The sequence below is a fragment of the Oncorhynchus mykiss genome, unplaced genomic scaffold (assembly GCF_013265735.2).
Source record: "Oncorhynchus mykiss isolate Arlee unplaced genomic scaffold, USDA_OmykA_1.1 un_scaffold_119, whole genome shotgun sequence".
NCBI classification, from domain to species: Eukaryota; Metazoa; Chordata; class Actinopteri; order Salmoniformes; family Salmonidae; genus Oncorhynchus; species Oncorhynchus mykiss.
Window position 1 is genome coordinate 1685916 of NW_023493660.1, and position 18155 is coordinate 1704070.

Sequence of the window (18155 nt, forward strand, 5' to 3'; positions counted from 1 at the left end):
GGATTGTATTTTAATATTTGTACCAAAAAATAAATGCCACTAAACTACTTCCACATACGTCCTTTCGTGTTTTTAACCGGTACGAGGGGACCTTCAAATGAAATTGTATATGTCGCATGAGTACCGTGAAATGCTCACGTTCACGTCCAGTGAGGTTTGTGTGCGTCCTAGAGTAAAACATGTCGTTTGTAGGCCTAACGGTTCCGAAGCTCATTTTTTGCTCAATTAAATTTTATTTTAAAAAAACTCATAATGACAATAAAACAACATCACAAAATATACAGGTATTTATATACAAAAACAAATCTATTTTCCAGAAAGATGCTACAACAATGTTTACTGACGGGCTATTGGTCCTCTTCCCGGGCAGTCAGTCACCCAGTGGGACAACGTCCAGATTGACCTGTAAACACTGATCTGATGACTTCATATCGGTGGATTCAGTGGGAACTCCATGTCATCCTCTATGTCCAGTTCTTGGTCTGTATCGTCTGAAATGTCTGACTCTATTTGTCCTTGTGATAGAGGCGACGTGGAACACTGCAACCGACTGTGAGTGTGCGTCATCTCTGTAGCCCTACATCTCTGGTCCCGGCCCGGACTGAGGCTCACACCGGACTCCGGTCCCTCCTCGCAGTTTCTCCCGGTGCTATCGTCCTCCAGATCTGTCTTACTGCCGGTAGGGTTCTCCTGGGGGGAAATAACAACAACGGTGACCAATCAGCCACAACGTACATTTCACATTGGCATTGTGCATGAATTTTACGCACAGGCTACTCAAGCACTAAATCTATATTAAATGTTTGTTTGTTTTTAGCTTGAAATTAGATATAAATAGCCTTTTCTCTATTCATAATTGACAACTTTAATCGAAAAGTACATTAAACCCTTCCTAATTTATTAATACCTGCTTCAGTCGCCTCCACTTGGCTCTTCGATTTTGGAACCACGTCTTCACCTGGAAAACAATGTCAACGAGAAATGTTTTAAAATGTTAGTCTACTAGATTCTGTGTCAGATCATTTACCTAAGACTATTGGCCTATGCGGAAATCAGTTGAACGAAATGTATTTTTTTAAAAATAATGTAATTGATGATACGGGTGAAACGGATAAAACCCAACTGACATGAATAGATACTGGATGTGGGCCCCTAATAAAACATACTGCTGACCTGTCGTTCACTCAGTTGCAACATTTTAGCCAGTCGTTTTCGTTCGGGGGGTGAAAGGTATTTCTGTGTCTCAAACTTCTTTTCCAGCTCTATTGTCTGGTCGTTGGAGAATCGGACTTGTCCACCTTTTCTCTTGTGCAGTGGACGCTGAATGAACGGGCTCCATAGAAGTTGTTTACCTTTGAAGACAAAAAAAATAAAAATAATGATTTAATATTGAAAAACATGTTTAGACAAATGGGGCAGAATTATATGCTTAATGTTAGACCTTTAAAGTAGCCTCCCCCCCAAAAAGTGAAAATAAATCAAAATTGTTTTCGTTAAACTTGATTCGTTTCTCCTCCAGCAGAGGCCTACATGATTCTATGCAAATATTGACAGTTTTAATCATCTTTCTTGTCCGTGTTTTGCAGGCATCCGTTTAACCTCGGTTTTTAAGGAAGGCCGTGAGTTGAAACTTGAAGCAGAGTGGAGAGAGTAGAACTATGGCAAAATATCCGTCCTGTGTTTCCTGTTGCTTTGCCTCACCAGTTTCTCTCATTACTAACGACCTTTCCATCAACATACTGCAATTGATGCTATTTAAAATCGACATTTGTTTTAATCAGCTTATCTCATTAAACTATAAGCATAACCTCATAAGAATACAATAATAATCACCATTACAATAGTTAAATCCTTTTAAAAAAACGATATATATATATATATATATATACACATACACATACATATATATACATACACATACATATATATCTTCCAAAAAGCTAAAAATAAATAATCGCTTTTTAAAAAATTATATGATTCATTATACCCCAAAAATATTTTGGTTTTGTGGCACAATGATCAAACCCATATTTTTCTTATAGGCATGTATTGAATTATAATGAAATAAATTGGATGAAATAGTGAAATTCAAATAAATTCAAAAGTCACCCTAAAGATTTTAAATTGCGTCAGTTCATAGGCCTATTTCATGTTTTGCAGTTTGATTATTTTAGCAACCATAAAGTCACAATCCACCGCAGAGGAAATGAACAATATCAGACAAACGGATCCCGGCTATCAGAAGTCGAGTGTTTCCTGAATGTGTCTGTATTGAGGATGTCGATAAAATAATCAGCATCATGCACGACTCCCGGGGAAGAGGCTGCTCGAGGCCGCCAGGAAAACATTCAACAGCTTCTGAAAGCAGATTTACTCCTATCGAGAGCTCAAGACTTCCTGTATGAACGGAAAGGGTCAGGCTTGCTGAACAGAGAGGCAGTTCACCCCAGGGCGACACTTTAATGCTGAAATAACAAGTGATTTAGAGCATGTTTTAGTCGCAGGATGCATCGGATGTTAGAAACAATAACGGATTTTGCACAAAAAAAAAAAAACTCAAGGTGGTTGATTTAAGTGGCCCTAACACTTTAACAATTAGCAAACTAAACAGATAACTTAATGTATTTAGGTTAATTATGCCTGAAGTAAATCAACTATGTTCAAGCATGATATACACATTTTTACCTCTAAAACATACTGCCACTTTAGGATGGAAACCTGCAGCACGCAGGGAATGAGAATCTAGTTTCAAAATCAAGTACACGCACAAACTTTTAATCTCCTTTCGCCTACACATTGTACATAGGTTATTACAGGCGCATAGTAGTTGTCAACATTAAAGTATCTTTAACGAATTTCAGCAGAAAAATCATCCAAACAAGTAAGAGATTGATATGAGTTGAACTCACCAAGCGGGTCGTGCCTGATCAGAGTATAGTCCCCCATAGACCGGTGGAATGGATACAGTGAATTAGCGAAAGCCCCGGAGGCATACGTGGCGGTGAGCGCAGCGTGGTGAGAGAACGCAGGGTGGATCGGTGTCGGTTCATAGATGGGGGTCCGGTACGGAGAGACCAAACTGGTGAAGGATGAATTCGGTGACGGTAGATTTGGCGTGGAGACCACCGCTGAAGACTGGGTCAGGGTCTCATTTCTCCCCAGGATGTCTTCGATGTAGAAAGGAGTTGGGTGGACGGGCTGGATAGGGGTCGGCGCGTAAAGAGGAACACCCATGGCTGAAGGCGCACTGTGTTGGTACTGCATGATCACACTATGTTGGTACTGAATAATATCTCTATTCAACTATATTATCTTCTGCTGTCAAAGTAAGAAGTGTAGGAAACCTATAGGCGCCTCTCTCTCTCTCTCTCCATGAGTTGGCTGTTGAGTGTGACCTCAGTTAAAGCTACTTCATATCTCAACATTAGAGGGAGGAGATAACGGAGCAGGCCACTTCCTGCAGGTACACACACACACACTGCGATTGGTCCCCTCGGCAAATACACTTAAAATTCAATAATATCCAATCAGGCTATCCTTTATCTTACCTTTAAGCGCATATGTTCATTAATAAAATAGGCCTTTACGTGTTATCTGTTAAAAATAAAGAAAGATGGTATGAACGTCTCCTGACGCGTGGCACATGTTAAAAAGACATTTCTTTATAAGTGATTCAATAGGCACGTGGTTTTCTAGATTCAATAGAACAGGCTATTCACGTGGTTTTCTAGATTCAATAGAACAGGCTATTCACGTGGTTTTCCAGATTCAATAGAACAGGCTATTCACGTGGTTTTCCAGATTCAATAGAACAGGCTATTCACGTGGTTTTCCAGATTCAATAGAACAGGCTATTCACGTGGTTTTCCAGATTCAATAGAACAGGCTATTCACGTGGTTTTCCAGATTCAATAGAACAGGCTATTCACGTGGTTTTCCAGATTCAATAGAACAGGCTATTCACGTGGTTTTCCAGATTCAATAGAACAGGCTATTCACGTGGTTTTCTAGATTCAATAGAACAGGCTATTCACGTGGTTTTCTAGATTCAATAGAACAGGCTATTCACGTGGTTTTCTAGATTCAATAGAACAGGCTATTCACGTGGTTTTCCAGATTCAATAGAACAGGCTATTCACGTGGTTTTCCAGATTCAATAGAACAGGCTATTCACGTGGTTTCCCAGATTCAATAGAACAGGCTATTCACGTGGTTTTCCAGATTCAATAGAACAGGCTATTCACGTGGTTTTCCAGATTCAATAGAACAGGCTATTCACGTGGTTTTCCAGATTCAATAGAACAGGCTATTCACGTGGTTTCCCAGATTCAATAGAACAGGCTATTCACGTGGTTTCCCAGATTCAATAGAACAGGCTATTCACGTGGTTTCCCAGATTCAATAGAACAGGCTATTCACGTGGTTTTCCAGATTCAATAGAACAGGCTATTCACGTGGTTTTCCAGATTCAATAGAACAGGCTATTCACGTGGTTTTCCAGATTCAATAGAACAGGCTATTCACGTGGTTTTCCAGATTCAATAGAACAGGCTATTCACGTGGTTTCCCAGATTCAATAGAACAGGCTATTCACGTGGTTTTCCAGATTCAATAGAACAGGCTATTCACGTGGTTTTCCAGATTCAATAGAACAGGCTATTCACGTGGTTTTCCAGATTCAATAGAACAGGCTATTCACGTGGTTTTCCAGATGAAATAGAACAGGCTATTCACGTGGTTTCCCAGATTCAATAGAACAGGCTATTCACGTGGTTTTCCAGATTCAATAGAACAGGCTATTCACGTGGTTTTCTAGATTCAATAGAACAGGCTATTCACGTGGTTTTCCAGATTCAATAGAACAGGCTATTCACGTGGTTTTCCAGATTCAATAGAACAGGCTATTCACGTGGTTTTCCAGATTCAATAGAACAGGCTAGTCACGTGGTTTTCCAGATTCAATAGAACAGGCTAGTCACGTGGTTTTCCAGATTCAATAGAACAGGCTATTCACGTGGTTTTCTAGATTCAATAGAACAGGCTATTCACGTGGTTTTCCATGTGCATAAAACGTAGAAAAAAACCTCTAATCTGTAAAAAGTAAATTATAATGGCCTGAATCATTCGGATAGTTGGAGCACATTATCACAGAATATTACTTCAGATTTAAACGGCAACAACAGATTGTAAAATACAACTGTGTCTGTGACAGGTGATTAACTCATGATTTGGATGATTGACATGATCCCGAGACTGATTCCTGTATCAGTGAGCCAATAGAGAGACACTATAGTAGCCCGTCAGTATAACAGTGCTGTGTGTTGTGGGTCTATTATGAATGTTAGTGGTTTTAAATAGCTAACCGAGTAGGGGCTCTATCGGATTATTCCCGCATCGTTTCCTCTTCTCTGTTAAACAGTAATGAATAAATTCCGTTATAACTTCTCTAATGTTTCAGTTTGATCAATAACAAGTCATCTGTGCTCTCTCCAGTTTAAAACAGAGCCCGTGACTACGAGCAGGCCCTAGCCTACACGTTGAACATTTGTGTAATATTTCGCAGCCTATTTGGGTGCATTCTATATTCACTGAAGCTGCAATTTTGTAACTCGGCTCTTTTCAGCTCTTCTAACAGTTATTTTTCTTTGTCTTGATGCAAAATTGTGCCGCAAAGCTGAAATCCCATTGACAATAGTTCCACTGATTAGCCGATTCGATTTTTCTACAAGCGAGTCACTCCAATAAAGGGAACTTTCTAACGTCGTAATTTAGATAAAAGAGACCCGAAGAATAAACACTGATATGGGAGAAGCTGAGACATATAGCCTCACATGAAAGTCAAATCAGTAGATGGCTAATATTTGGACTTTGACAATGATTGCAGTGAATTGATCGGAGTGGCGTCCGGACTTCTGTTCGGACAACAGCTGATAGTTACAGAGAGCAGGGTGGGTGGTCATCGCTGTCTAATGTCGTCGAGCGGCACCGACGTTGTTGGCGACACATGGCCCATTTTAGAGACGTTTTGAATTTAATGGAGTCAATTAATAGAAACGGTTGTTAATAAAATCAATTATCATCAAACACCCAACTGTATCTATTATAAATATGTGGTATATTATTAAAGCTAATTCCATGAATATCCATAAGGCCGTCTAGGCTGCTTTATCCAGTCTACTGAGAGAGAAAGTAAGAGGGTGTAGGCACGGGCTTTAGGACTATAATCTGTTGTGTCACAGATGGATATTCGTTTTCAACAAATTATACAAACTGGGTCTTCAGCGCTGTTATCACCTGATTAGGTCCATAGTGTTAAAATGAAGGACTCATTATGATGATTAGGCTACCTACATGTAATTACAGTTTATCTGCCCCCAGATTACCAAGTAACATCATAGATTCTTGGACAACAATTAAAATGCTTATGGTTTGCGACCTGATTGCTGCCTAGTGGTTAGAGCGTTGGACTAGTAACCGAAAGGTTGCTAGATTGAATCCCCGAGTTGACAAGGTAAAAATCTGTCGTTTTGCCCCTGAACAAGGCAGTTAACCCACTGTTCCCCGGTAGGCCATCATTGTAAAAAATATTTTTTCTTAACTGACTAGCCTGGTTAAATAAAGGTTAGATAAAGGTTAGATAAAAAAAAACCCACATAGGGTGGCCTATCATGGTTTCACTTTTCCCCATTGAGTGCCGCCTGCCTGTGTGATTTATTGGACCAACTAAACAGAAGGAGCATCATTGCTGCCATCTACAGGAAGATAGATATACAGAGCAGACTAGTTTTTTATTTCAGAAGGGTAAAAACTGTGCATCTCTTATTGAATGACAAACAACAACCATGTCATGTTCCCACTCCTACTAGGAGTAGTACTGTTGACCAATCACAGACGAAAGGGGCGTGGACTTCGGATCCAGAATTTTCACAAAATGTCACGTGAACAAACAACCTCATATGCTGGCGGTGATAAGGGATTTTAGAAAAGGCCCCCCATCTCGGTGGTGTTGAGAAATGTATGCAGTTTTAAAAGCTAATTTCCTGCAATTCTACACACATTTTTCCATGCAAATGAGAGAAAAAGTTGAAGTTTTAAAACTGATCTCTCCCTTAAACTCCTCTCTCATTCAAGGAGTCAATTGGGCTCTAGACCAAAAATCCAACCTGAGCACCAATTATGTGAACAAGAAGCTCAACATATAAAATATTTTCCAGGATTTGAGATAATAATACATTTAATTTGTTTGGCGCTTTATATTACAGTTATCTAAAACTTAACTTGTCCTCTGCAATATCGTAAAGCGTGGAAATCATGACATTAAGTACTTTCGAGGAAAATAGGGAAGTTTCTGGAGTCATACCCAGACCTTTAGAAGGGATTGCTTGACGATTAGCTTAGCAACCGCTGATAACGGGAACGTGATTGGTCGACAGTCTGCTGGGCGGAGCGTTATATGTTCCTCTATTCATTTCCTGTTGGGATTCTTATCTCCTCCTTTTCTAATATGGCTCAGCCAACCAAAATCTCACCAGGGGGAGCGGCTGAAAGCGGATGTTTCCGGTTTTCAAGATACAGTATTTTCCATAGAATTAGGAATTAGAATACTAGAATCAGTGGCGATATTAGCATGTAAATCTTGGTATGGCAAACTCAAAAAAGATTTTATGCATGCCAGCAAAGCCACTACACAACACAACACTAAACAATACATTAATTGCACTATATAATGGTGACAAACTGTTAGGGTCTACATAAAGCTGTCCCAACAGCAGAGCTTTCTTTTCAGCACCATGGAGTGAATCCTTACCACTGTTACACCTGGTTATCAGCGGAGCCTTGTCTAGCAGAGAAACAGTTCATTCAGCCTCATTTACTGCCTTTTAAAAAACATACAGTACCAGTCAAAAGTTTGGACATGCCTTCTCATTCAAGTTTTTATTTTATTTTATTTTTTTACTATTTTCTACATTGTAGAATAATAGTGAAGACATCAAAACTATGAAATAACACAAATTGAATTATGTAGTATGAACAGCATTCTTACATAGATATTCCTCTTGTCCAGATGGGATAGGGCAATGTGCAGTGTGATGGCGATTGGATCGTCTGTGGATCTATTGGGGCAGTAAGCAAATTGAAGTGGGTCTAGGGTGACAGGTAAAGTAGAGGTGATATGATCCTTAACAAGCCTCTCAAAGCACTTAATGATAACAGAAGTGAGTGCTATTTTTACTGACAATATTTTAAGTTGTCTATAATTCAATTTCACAATTTCTAAATCACATGCCTTACTTTTATGTTCCTGCTCAAGTAAAAGCAGGACTGGTGGCAACTCTGAAAAACTGATCTGGGGACTCCTCTCAGGCGTCAATGTAATAACGTTTCAATCGGTGACGTCACTTGCTCTGAGACCTTGAAGTGGTAGTTCCCCTTGCTCTGCAAGAGCCGCGGCTTTTGTGGAGCGATGGGTAACGATGCTTCGAGGGTGACTGTTGTTGATGTGTGCAGAGGGTCCCTGGTTCGCGCCCGGGTATGGGCGAGGGGACGGTCTAAAGACGGTCAACAAACAACATAAACATAAATTCAAGTTTAGACAATTAAATTGGTAGCTGCACCTATCCCTCTGTGCCTATCAGTTATTAGAGATAGCAGTTTAGGACTCAACATTGCATGATTTCTAGCCTGGAAAGCCGCTCGTGTCCGCTATTTAAAAGTCTTTTTAACGTGGAGATCCGTCAAAAATACATATAAATAGCGCCCACTAGCGGCTATACAGGATACATGATCGCTTACACATTTGCATTTTCCCAATACAAGTTTAGACAAACCAAAAGGCCTAAAAATGTAATGACAAATACAGTAATATCAAACAACGTCACTTGTTTAAACGGCATGAAGACAGTCAAATGTAGTATAACATTTTTATATCGCTTTTGATTCGGTGTGCTGCTTTAAATGATACCCCCCCCTCACGTGCACAAGAAATGTTGCAAATATATGTTTCCGCCCCCCTAACACAGACGTGTAGTTGGCTCATTTTTAGTTCCGCCCTGGTCTGAAGGGACAGCTGGGTTAATAACGCAATGTATCTCTCTTTGAGAAACGTCCTGCGATTTAACTGCAACCTCCAGGCGTTGCAGAGGAGCCTTTCCAACACAAAGCACAGTCCTGCAGTCATCTCCTCCAGAATGGTACGTTTTGGGGTCTTATCGGGGTTTACAGTCAGTTGTTAGTCCATCGCAGGCCCTGCAAATGACCTTAATAGTTAGCCAAGCTAACTGGTTAGTTAGTGGTACTAGCTCAAATGAAATAGTTAGCCATCTTGCTATCTAGCTTTACATGAATGTAGTAATGCTGTTTTTAGGACAACCGCAGTCTGTCAAACAAGAGAAACACAAGTATTCACAGCAATATTCTGGTAGCAAGCTTGTCATTTGGCTAATGTTATCTTGTCAGGCTGGCAGAAGGTCAAAGTCAGTTTACAACTGTCTGCTAACTGGCTAACTTTCACTGCATAACTTACCAAGTAAACACGGAGTTCAAATTGTATTTGTCGCTTGCGCCGAATACAACAGGTGTAGATTTGACCGTGGAATAATTATTTTCGAGCTATTAACCAACAATACCGATTGAAAACGTAAGAACAATGTCTTAAATAAAAAAAAAAGCAAATAGTTAACGTGACTCAATAAAATAGCAATAACGAGGTTATACAAGGAGTGACTTAGCGAGTCAGTGTGTAGAGGGGTACGAGGTAGTTGGTGAAAGTAGCCCCTAGGAATCTAACATAAAGGCTCACTTTTGGTGAACAGTCCCATCACAAGTCAGACTGTACAAGGCAGCCGCTACTCTTCCTGTGGTCCAGCACGAATGAAGGCAGTAACATACATAATAATACCATTTTTTAAAACATTAAAATACATTTTACAACAGATTTCACAATACATTGTGTGCCCTCCCGCCACTACTCTACTACAACACAATGTGTGTGTGTGTGTGTGTGTGTGTGTGTGTGTGTGTGTGTGTGTGTGTGTGTCAAGTCCTCAATGTTCAATAAGGTGTATTTTTATCTGCTTCTTAAATCAGATTTTACTGCTTTTGTTTAGTTACCTGATGTGGAATAGAGTTCCATGTAGTCATGGCTCTATGTAGTACTGTGGAATAGAGTTCCATGTAGTCATGGCTCTATGTAGTACTGTGGAATAGAGTTCCATGTAGTCATGGCTCTATGTAGTACTGTGGAATAGAGTTCCATGTAGTCATGGCTCTATGTAGTACTGTGGAATAGAGTTCCATGTAGTCATGGCTCTATGTAGTACTGTGGAATAGAGTTCCATGTAGTCATGGCTCTATGTAGTACTGTGGAATAGAGTTCCATGTAGTCATGGCTCTATGTAGTACTGTGGAATAGAGTTCCATGTAGTCATGGCTCTATGTAGTACTGTGGAATAGAGTTCCATGTAGTCATGGCTCTATGTAATACTGTGGAATAGAGTTCCATGTAGTCATGGCTCTATGTAGTACTGTGGAATAGAGTTCCATGTAGTCATGGCTCTATGTAGTACTGTGGAATAGAGTTCCATGTAGTCATGGCTCTATGTAATACTGTGGAATAGAGTTCCATGTAGTCATGGCTCTATGTAGTACTGTGGAATAGAGTTCCATGTAGTCATGGCTCTATGTAATACTGTGGAATAGAGTTCCATGTAGTCATGGCTCTATGTAGTACTGTGGAATAGAGTTCCATGTACTCATGGCTCTATGTAGTACTGTGGAATAGAGTTCCATGTAGTCATGGCTCTATGTAATACTGTGGAATAGAGTTCCGTGTAGTCATGGCTCTATGTAGTACTGTGGAATAGAGTTCCATGTAGTCATGTCTCTATGTAGTACTGTGGAATAGAGTTCCATGTAGTCATGGCTCTATGTAATATTGTGGAATAGAGTTCCATGTAGTCATGTGGAATAGAGCATAAAACATAAAACCAAACTGATTTACGATGTCTTTGGTACATTGGTATGGCCTATACTCCAAAACTAAACACATTCGCTCAATCGCCTTTGAGTATGGTCTTTTATTATGCATAGTGGACTGGCTCAGTGGTGGTGGACTGGCTCAGTGGTGGTGGACTGGCTCAGTGGTGGTGGACCGGCTCAGTGGTGGTGGACCGGCTCAGTGGTGGTGGACTGGCTCAGTGGTGGTGGACTGGCTCAGTGGTGGTGGACTGGCTCAGTGGTGGTGGACCGGCTCAGTGGTGGTGGACTGGCTCAGTGGTAGTGGACTGGCTCAGTGGTGGTGGACCGGCTCAGTGGTGGTGGACCGGCTCAGTGATGGTGGACTGGCTCAGTGATGGTGGACTGGCTCAGTGATGGTGGACTGGCTCAGTGATGGTGGACTGGCTCAGTGGTGGTGGTGGACCGGCTCAGTGGTGGTGGACTGGCTCAGTGATGGTGGACTGGCTCAGTGATGGTGGACTGGCTCAGTGATGGTGGACTGGCTCAGTGATGGTGGACTGGCTCAGTGGTGGTGGTGGACTGGCTCAGTGGTGGTGGTGGACTGGCTCAGTGGTGGTGGACTGGCTCAGTGGTGGTGGACTGGCTCAGTGGTGGTGGACTGGCTCAGTGGTGGTGGACTGGCTCAGTGGTGGTGGACCGGCTCAGTGGTGGTGGACTGGCTCAGTGGTAGTGGACTGGCTCAGTGGTGGTGGACCGGCTCAGTGGTGGTGGACCGGCTCAGTGATGGTGGACTGGCTCAGTGATGGTGGACTGGCTCAGTGATGGTGGACTGGCTCAGTGATGGTGGACTGGCTCAGTGGTGGTGGTGGACCGGCTCAGTGGTGGTGGACTGGCTCAGTGATGGTGGACTGGCTCAGTGATGGTGGACTGGCTCAGTGATGGTGGACTGGCTCAGTGGTGGTGGTGGACTGGCTCAGTGGTGGTGGACTGGCTCAGTGGTGGTGGACTGGCTCAGTGGTGGTGGTGGACTGGCTCAGTGGTGGTGGACTGGCTCAGTGGTGGTGGACTGGCTCAGTGGTGGTGGACCGGCTCAGTGGTGGTGGTGGTGGACTGGCTCAGTGGTGGTGGACTGGCTCAGTGGTGGTGGACTGGCTCAGTGGTGGTGGACTGGCTCAGTGGTGGTGGACTGGCTCAGTGGTGGTGGACTGGCTCAGTGGTGGTGGACTGGCTCACTGGTGGTGGACTGGTGGTGGACTGGCTCAGTGGTGGTGGACTGGTGGTGGACTGGCTCAGTGGTGGTGGACTGGCTCAGTGGTGGTGGACTGGCTCAGTGGTGGTGGACTGGTGGTGGACCGGCTCAGTGGTGGTGGACTGGCTCAGTGGTGTAAAGTACTTAAAGTAAAAATAGTCTAAACTCTGTGGAGGAGTCGAGGTACTTGGCAAACTGCATCCCAACACTACCGCTGGCACAGAGCACTGTCCAAATGGCTGCGTAGGGATTTGTTTACCTACAATTAGCTAGGAGATCTGTATCTAAACACCTGATAGGTCAGCCTGAGACACAACTGTTCTGTTGTTCAGAGGTTGGCTTTCAAATGTCAACAAAGCAAGTCTATAGCTAGCTACTAGTTTATTGTTGTTGTTGAGATTATGCCTCTCTAACCAAATAACCATGTCGTAACCCAGACTAACTTTTCATCTTTGCTATTTGACTGTCTCGATGTTGTTGTTCAGTCTTCAGAGTACAGAATTGAGGCAGACACCTTTGGAGAGCTGAAGGTGCCCGTTGACAAGTATTATGGGGCTCAGACAGTCCGATCCACCATGAACTTCAAGATCGGAGGACCGTCGGAGAGAATGCCAGTAAGTTCAGACTAGATGCTACTTCATCTATCAAGGTGTAGCTTGAGCCCTGAGACACGGCTGTGGATCCCTGTGGCTGTAGGTCACCCGTCCCACCATGTCTCGGGGGGGGATCATTGTAGCTAGCTCTCGCTACAAATTGGACACACATCCTTGCAACAATTTCCTGTCCTATTTCCCCCAGATTCAGATCAGACTAAAGGTTACTTCCTGTAATCAGCGTATCGTTGTGTATCAGTGAAATCATCGTAGCGCCACACGTCCTCACTACTGTCTTTGGTGTCCAACAGATCCAGGTGATCAAAGCCTTTGGGATTCTGAAGAGGGCTGCTGCAGAGGTCAACAAGGACTACGGACTGGACCCGAGGCTGGCTGATGCCATCGTGCAGGCTGCTGATGAGGTGCCTGATACAGGGGGAACAGCCACACCACTACAGGAGAGGGTCGCATGACTGTCAACGTTGTGACAGATTAGACTGGATACCTGTCTACTAACACAGATTAGACAGATCAGCCTGGGTACCTGTCTGGTTCTAACACAGATTAGACAGATCAGCCTGGGTACCTGTCTACTAACACAGATTAGACAGATCAGCCTGGGTACCTGTCTACTAACACAGATTAGACAGATCAGCCTGGGTACCTGTCTGGTTCTAACACAGATTAGACAGATCAGCCTGGGTACCTGTCTACTAACACAGATTAGACAGATCAGCCTGGGTACCTGTCTGGTTCTAACACAGATTAGACAGATCAGCCTGGGTACCTGTCTACTAACACAGATTAGACAGATCAGCCTGGGTACCTGTCTACTAACACAGATTAGACAGATCAGCCTGGGTACCTGTCTGGTTCTAACACAGATTAGACAGATCAGCCTGGGTACCTGTCTACTAACACAGATTAGACAGATCAGCCTGGGTACCTGTCTGGTTCTAACACAGATTAGACAGATCAGCCTGGGTACCTGTCTACTAACACAGATTAGACAGATCAGCCTGGGTACCTGTCTAGTTCTAACACAGATTAGACAAATCAGCCTGGGTACCTGTCTACTAACACAGATTAGACAGATCAGCCTGGGTACCTATCTAGTTCTAACACAGATTAGACAGATCAGCCTGGGTACCTGTCTACTAACACAGATTAGGCAGATCAGCCTGGGTACCTGTCTGGTTCTAACACAGATTAGACAGATCAGCCTGGGTACCTGTCTACTAACACAGATTAGACAGATCAGCCTGGGTACCTATCTAGTTCTAACACAGATTAGACAGATCAGCCTGGGTACCTGTCTACTAACACAGATTAGACAGATCAGCCTGGGTACCTGTCTACTAACACAGATTAGACAGATCAGCCTGGGTACCTGTCTGATTCTAACACAGATTAGACAGATCAGCCTGGGTACCTGTCTACTAACACAGATTAGACAGATCAGCCTGGGTACCTGTCTGGTTCTAACACAGATTAGACAGATCAGCCTGGGTACCTGTCTACTAACACAGATTAGACAGATCAGCCTGGGTACCTGTCTACTAACACAGATTAGGCAGATCAGCCTGGGTACCTGTCTACTAACACAGATTAGACAGATCAGCCTGGGTACCTGTCTAGTTCTAACACAGATTAGACAGATCAGCCTGGGTACCTGTCTAGTTCTAACACAGATTAGGCAGATCAGCCTGGGTACCTGTCTAGTTCTAACACAGATTAGACAGATCAGCCTGGGTACCTGTCTAGTTCTAACACAGATTAGGCAGATCAGCCTGGGTACCTGTCTAGTTCTAACACAGATTAGACAGATCAGCCTGGGTACCTGTCTACTAACACAGATTAGACAGATCAGCCTGGGTACCTGTCTAGTTCTAACACAGATTAGGCAGATCAGTCTGGGTACCTGTCTAGTTCTAACACAGATTAGGCAGATCAGCCTGGGTACCTGTCTAGTTCTAACACAGATTAGACAGATCAGCCTGGGTACCTGTCTAGTTCTGTCACAGATTAGACAGATCAGCCTGGGTACCTGTCTAGTTCTAACACAGATTAGACAGATCAGCCTGGGTACCTGTCTAGTTCTAACACAGATTAGACAGATCAGCCTGGGTACCTGTCTAGTTCTAACACAGATTAGACAGATCAGCCTGGGTACCTGTCTAGTTCTAACACAGATTATACAGATCAGCCTGGGTATCTGTCTAGTTCTAACACCGATTAGACAGATCAGCCTGGGTACCTGTCTAGTTCTAACACAGATTAGACAGATCAGCCTGGGTACCTGTCTAGTTCTAACACCGATTAGACAGATCAGCCTGGGTACCTGTCTACTAACACAGATTAGGCAGATCAGCCTGGGTACCTGTCTAGTTCTAACACAGATTAGACAGATCAGCCTGGGTACCTGTCTACTAACACAGATTAGACAGATCAGCCTGGGTACCTGTCTAGTTCTAACACAGATTAGACAGATCAGCCTGGGTACCTGTCTACTAACACAGATTAGACAGATCAGCCTGGGTACCTATCTAGTTCTAACACAGATTAGACAGATCAGCCTGGGTACCTGTCTACTAACACAGATTAGGCAGATCAGCCTGGGTACCTGTCTGGTTCTAACACAGATTAGACAGATCAGCCTGGGTACCTGTCTACTAACACAGATTAGACAGATCAGCCTGGGTACCTATCTAGTTCTAACACAGATTAGACAGATCAGCCTGGGTACCTGTCTACTAACACAGATTAGGCAGATCAGCCTGGGTACCTGTCTACTAACACAGATTAGGCAGATCAGCCTGGGTACCTGTCTACTAACACAGATTAGACAGATCAGCCTGGGTACCTGTCTAGTTCTAACACAGATTAGACAGATCAGCCTGGGTACCTGTCTAGTTCTAACACAGATTAGGCAGATCAGCCTGGGTACCTGTCTAGTTCTAACACAGATTAGACAGATCAGCCTGGGTACCTGTCTAGTTCTAACACAGATTAGGCAGATCAGCCTGGGTACCTGTCTAGTTCTAACACAGATTAGACAGATCAGCCTGGGTACCTGTCTACTAACACAGATTAGACAGATCAGCCTGGGTACCTGTCTAGTTCTAACACAGATTAGGCAGATCAGTCTGGGTACCTGTCTAGTTCTAACACAGATTAGGCAGATCAGCCTGGGTACCTGTCTAGTTCTAACACAGATTAGACAGATCAGCCTGGGTACCTGTCTAGTTCTGTCACAGATTAGACAGATCAGCCTGGGTACCTGTCTAGTTCTAACACAGATTAGACAGATCAGCCTGGGTACCTGTCTAGTTCTAACACAGATTAGACAGATCAGCCTGGGTACCTGTCTAGTTCTAACACAGATTAGACAGATCAGCCTGGGTACCTGTCTAGTTCTAACACAGATTAGACAGATCAGCCTGGGTACCTGTCTAGTTCTAACACAGATTAGACAGATCAGCCTGGGTACCTGTCTAGTTCTAACACCGATTAGACAGATCAGCCTGGGTACCTGTCTAGTTCTAACACATATTAGACAGATCAGCCTTGGGTACCTGTCTAGTTCTAACACCGATTAGACAGATCAGCCTTGGGTACCTGTCTAGTTCTAACACCGATTAGACAGATCAGCCTGGGTACCTGTCTAGTTCTAACACAGATTAGGCAGATCAGCCTGGGTACCTGTCTAGTTCTAACACCGATTAGACAGATCAGCCTGGGTACCTGTCTAGTTCTAACACAGATTAGACAGATCAGCCTGGGTACCTGTCTAGTTCTAACACCGATTAGACAGATCAGCCTGGGTACCTGTCTACTAACACAGATTAGGCAGATCAGCCTGGGTACCTGTCTAGTTCTAACACAGATTAGACAGATCAGCCTGGGTACCTGTCTACTAACACAGATTAGACAGATCAGCCTGGGTACCTGTCTAGTTCTAACACAGATTAGACAAATCAGCCTGGGTACCTGTCTACTAACACAGATTAGACAGATCAGCCTGGGTACCTATCTAGTTCTAACACAGATTAGACAGATCAGCCTGGGTACCTGTCTACTAACACAGATTAGGCAGATCAGCCTGGGTACCTGTCTGGTTCTAACACAGATTAGACAGATCAGCCTGGGTACCTGTCTACTAACACAGATTAGACAGATCAGCCTGGGTACCTATCTAGTTCTAACACAGATTAGACAGATCAGCCTGGGTACCTGTCTACTAACACAGATTAGGCAGATCAGCCTGGGTACCTGTCTGATTCTAACACAGATTAGACAGATCAGCCTGGGTACCTGTCTACTAACACAGATTAGACAGATCAGCCTGGGTACCTGTCTGGTTCTAACACAGATTAGACAGATCAGCCTGGGTACCTGTCTACTAACACAGATTAGACAGATCAGCCTGGGTACCTGTCTACTAACACAGATTAGACAAATCAGCCTGGGTACCTGTCTACTAACACAGATTAGGCAGATCAGCCTGGGTACCTGTCTGATTCTAACACAGATTAGACAGATCAGCCTGGGTACCTGTCTACTAACACAGATTAGACAGATCAGCCTGGGTACCTGTCTGGTTCTAACACAGATTAGACAGATCAGCCTGGGTACCTGTCTACTAACACAGATTAGACAGATCAGCCTGGGTACCTGTCTACTAACACAGATTAGACAAATCAGCCTGGGTACCTGTCTACTAACACAGATTAGACAGATCAGCCTGGGTACCTATCTAGTTCTAACACAGATTAGACAGATCAGCCTGGGTACCTGTCTACTAACACAGATTAGACAGATCAGCCTGGGTACCTATCTAGTTCTAACACAGATTAGACAGATCAGCCTGGGTACCTGTCTACTAACACAGATTAGGCAGATCAGCCTGGGTACCTGTCTACTAACACAGATTAGACAGATCAGCCTGGGTACCTGTCTAGTTCTAACACAGATTAGACAGATCAGCCTGGGTACCTGTCTAGTTCTAACACAGATTAGGCAGATCAGCCTGGGTACCTGTCTAGTTCTAACACAGATTAGACAGATCAGCCTGGGTACCTGTCTACTAACACAGATTAGACAGATCAGCCTGGGTACCTGTCTACTAACACAGATTAGACAAATCAGCCTGGGTACCTGTCTACTAACACAGATTAGGCAGATCAGCCTGGGTACCTGTCTGATTCTAACACAGATTAGACAGATCAGCCTGGGTACCTGTCTACTAACACAGATTAGACAGATCAGCCTGGGTACCTGTCTACTAACACAGATTAGACAAATCAGCCTGGGTACCTGTCTACTAACACAGATTAGACAGATCAGCCTGGGTACCT

At 43.6% G+C, this 18155-nt stretch overlaps 2 protein-coding genes across 4 annotated transcripts in view; one reads left to right on the forward strand and one right to left on the reverse strand.

Annotated features, from left to right (window-relative positions):
* Positions 1 to 397: 397 nt before the first annotated feature.
* Positions 398 to 3412, reverse strand: LOC118936241 (hematopoietically-expressed homeobox protein hhex-like). Its single transcript, XM_036972052.1, has 4 exons — positions 2910 to 3412; positions 1174 to 1352; positions 908 to 958; positions 398 to 690 (listed from the first exon to the last, which is right to left on the reverse strand). Exons 1-4 carry the CDS (start codon positions 3262 to 3264, stop codon positions 427 to 429), a joined length of 849 nt encoding a protein of 282 aa, XP_036827947.1. The 5' UTR covers positions 3265 to 3412; the 3' UTR covers positions 398 to 426.
* Positions 3413 to 9021: 5609 nt separating this feature from the next.
* Positions 9022 to 18155, forward strand: part of LOC110515857 (fumarate hydratase, mitochondrial) — a 42031-nt gene continuing 32897 nt past the window's right edge. For 2 of the 3 annotated variants that reach the window (XM_036972049.1, XM_036972050.1), the window contains exons 1-3: positions 9022 to 9191; positions 12691 to 12819; positions 13110 to 13220. In XM_036972049.1, coding sequence (XP_036827944.1) covers positions 9084 to 9191; positions 12691 to 12819; positions 13110 to 13220 — 348 coding nt within the window. In that variant the 5' untranslated portion in view covers positions 9022 to 9083. The remainder of the gene's footprint in view (positions 9192 to 12690; positions 12820 to 13109; positions 13221 to 18155) is intronic. The other variant, XM_036972051.1, reaches the window with a different exon arrangement.

Excerpts from the sequence above, each read along its gene's own strand:
- LOC118936241 (XM_036972052.1), bottom strand. The coding sequence starts at position 3,264 with ATGCAGTACCAACACAGTGCGCCTTCAGCCATGGGTGTTCCTCTTTAC. Across the intron at positions 1,353-2,909 it reads GATCAGGCACGACCCGCTTG|GTAAACAACTTCTATGGAGC; the intron begins GTGAGTTCAACT and ends TTGTCTTCAAAG. Across the intron at positions 959-1,173 it reads TGCAACTGAGTGAACGACAG|GTGAAGACGTGGTTCCAAAA; the intron begins GTCAGCAGTATG and ends ATTGTTTTCCAG.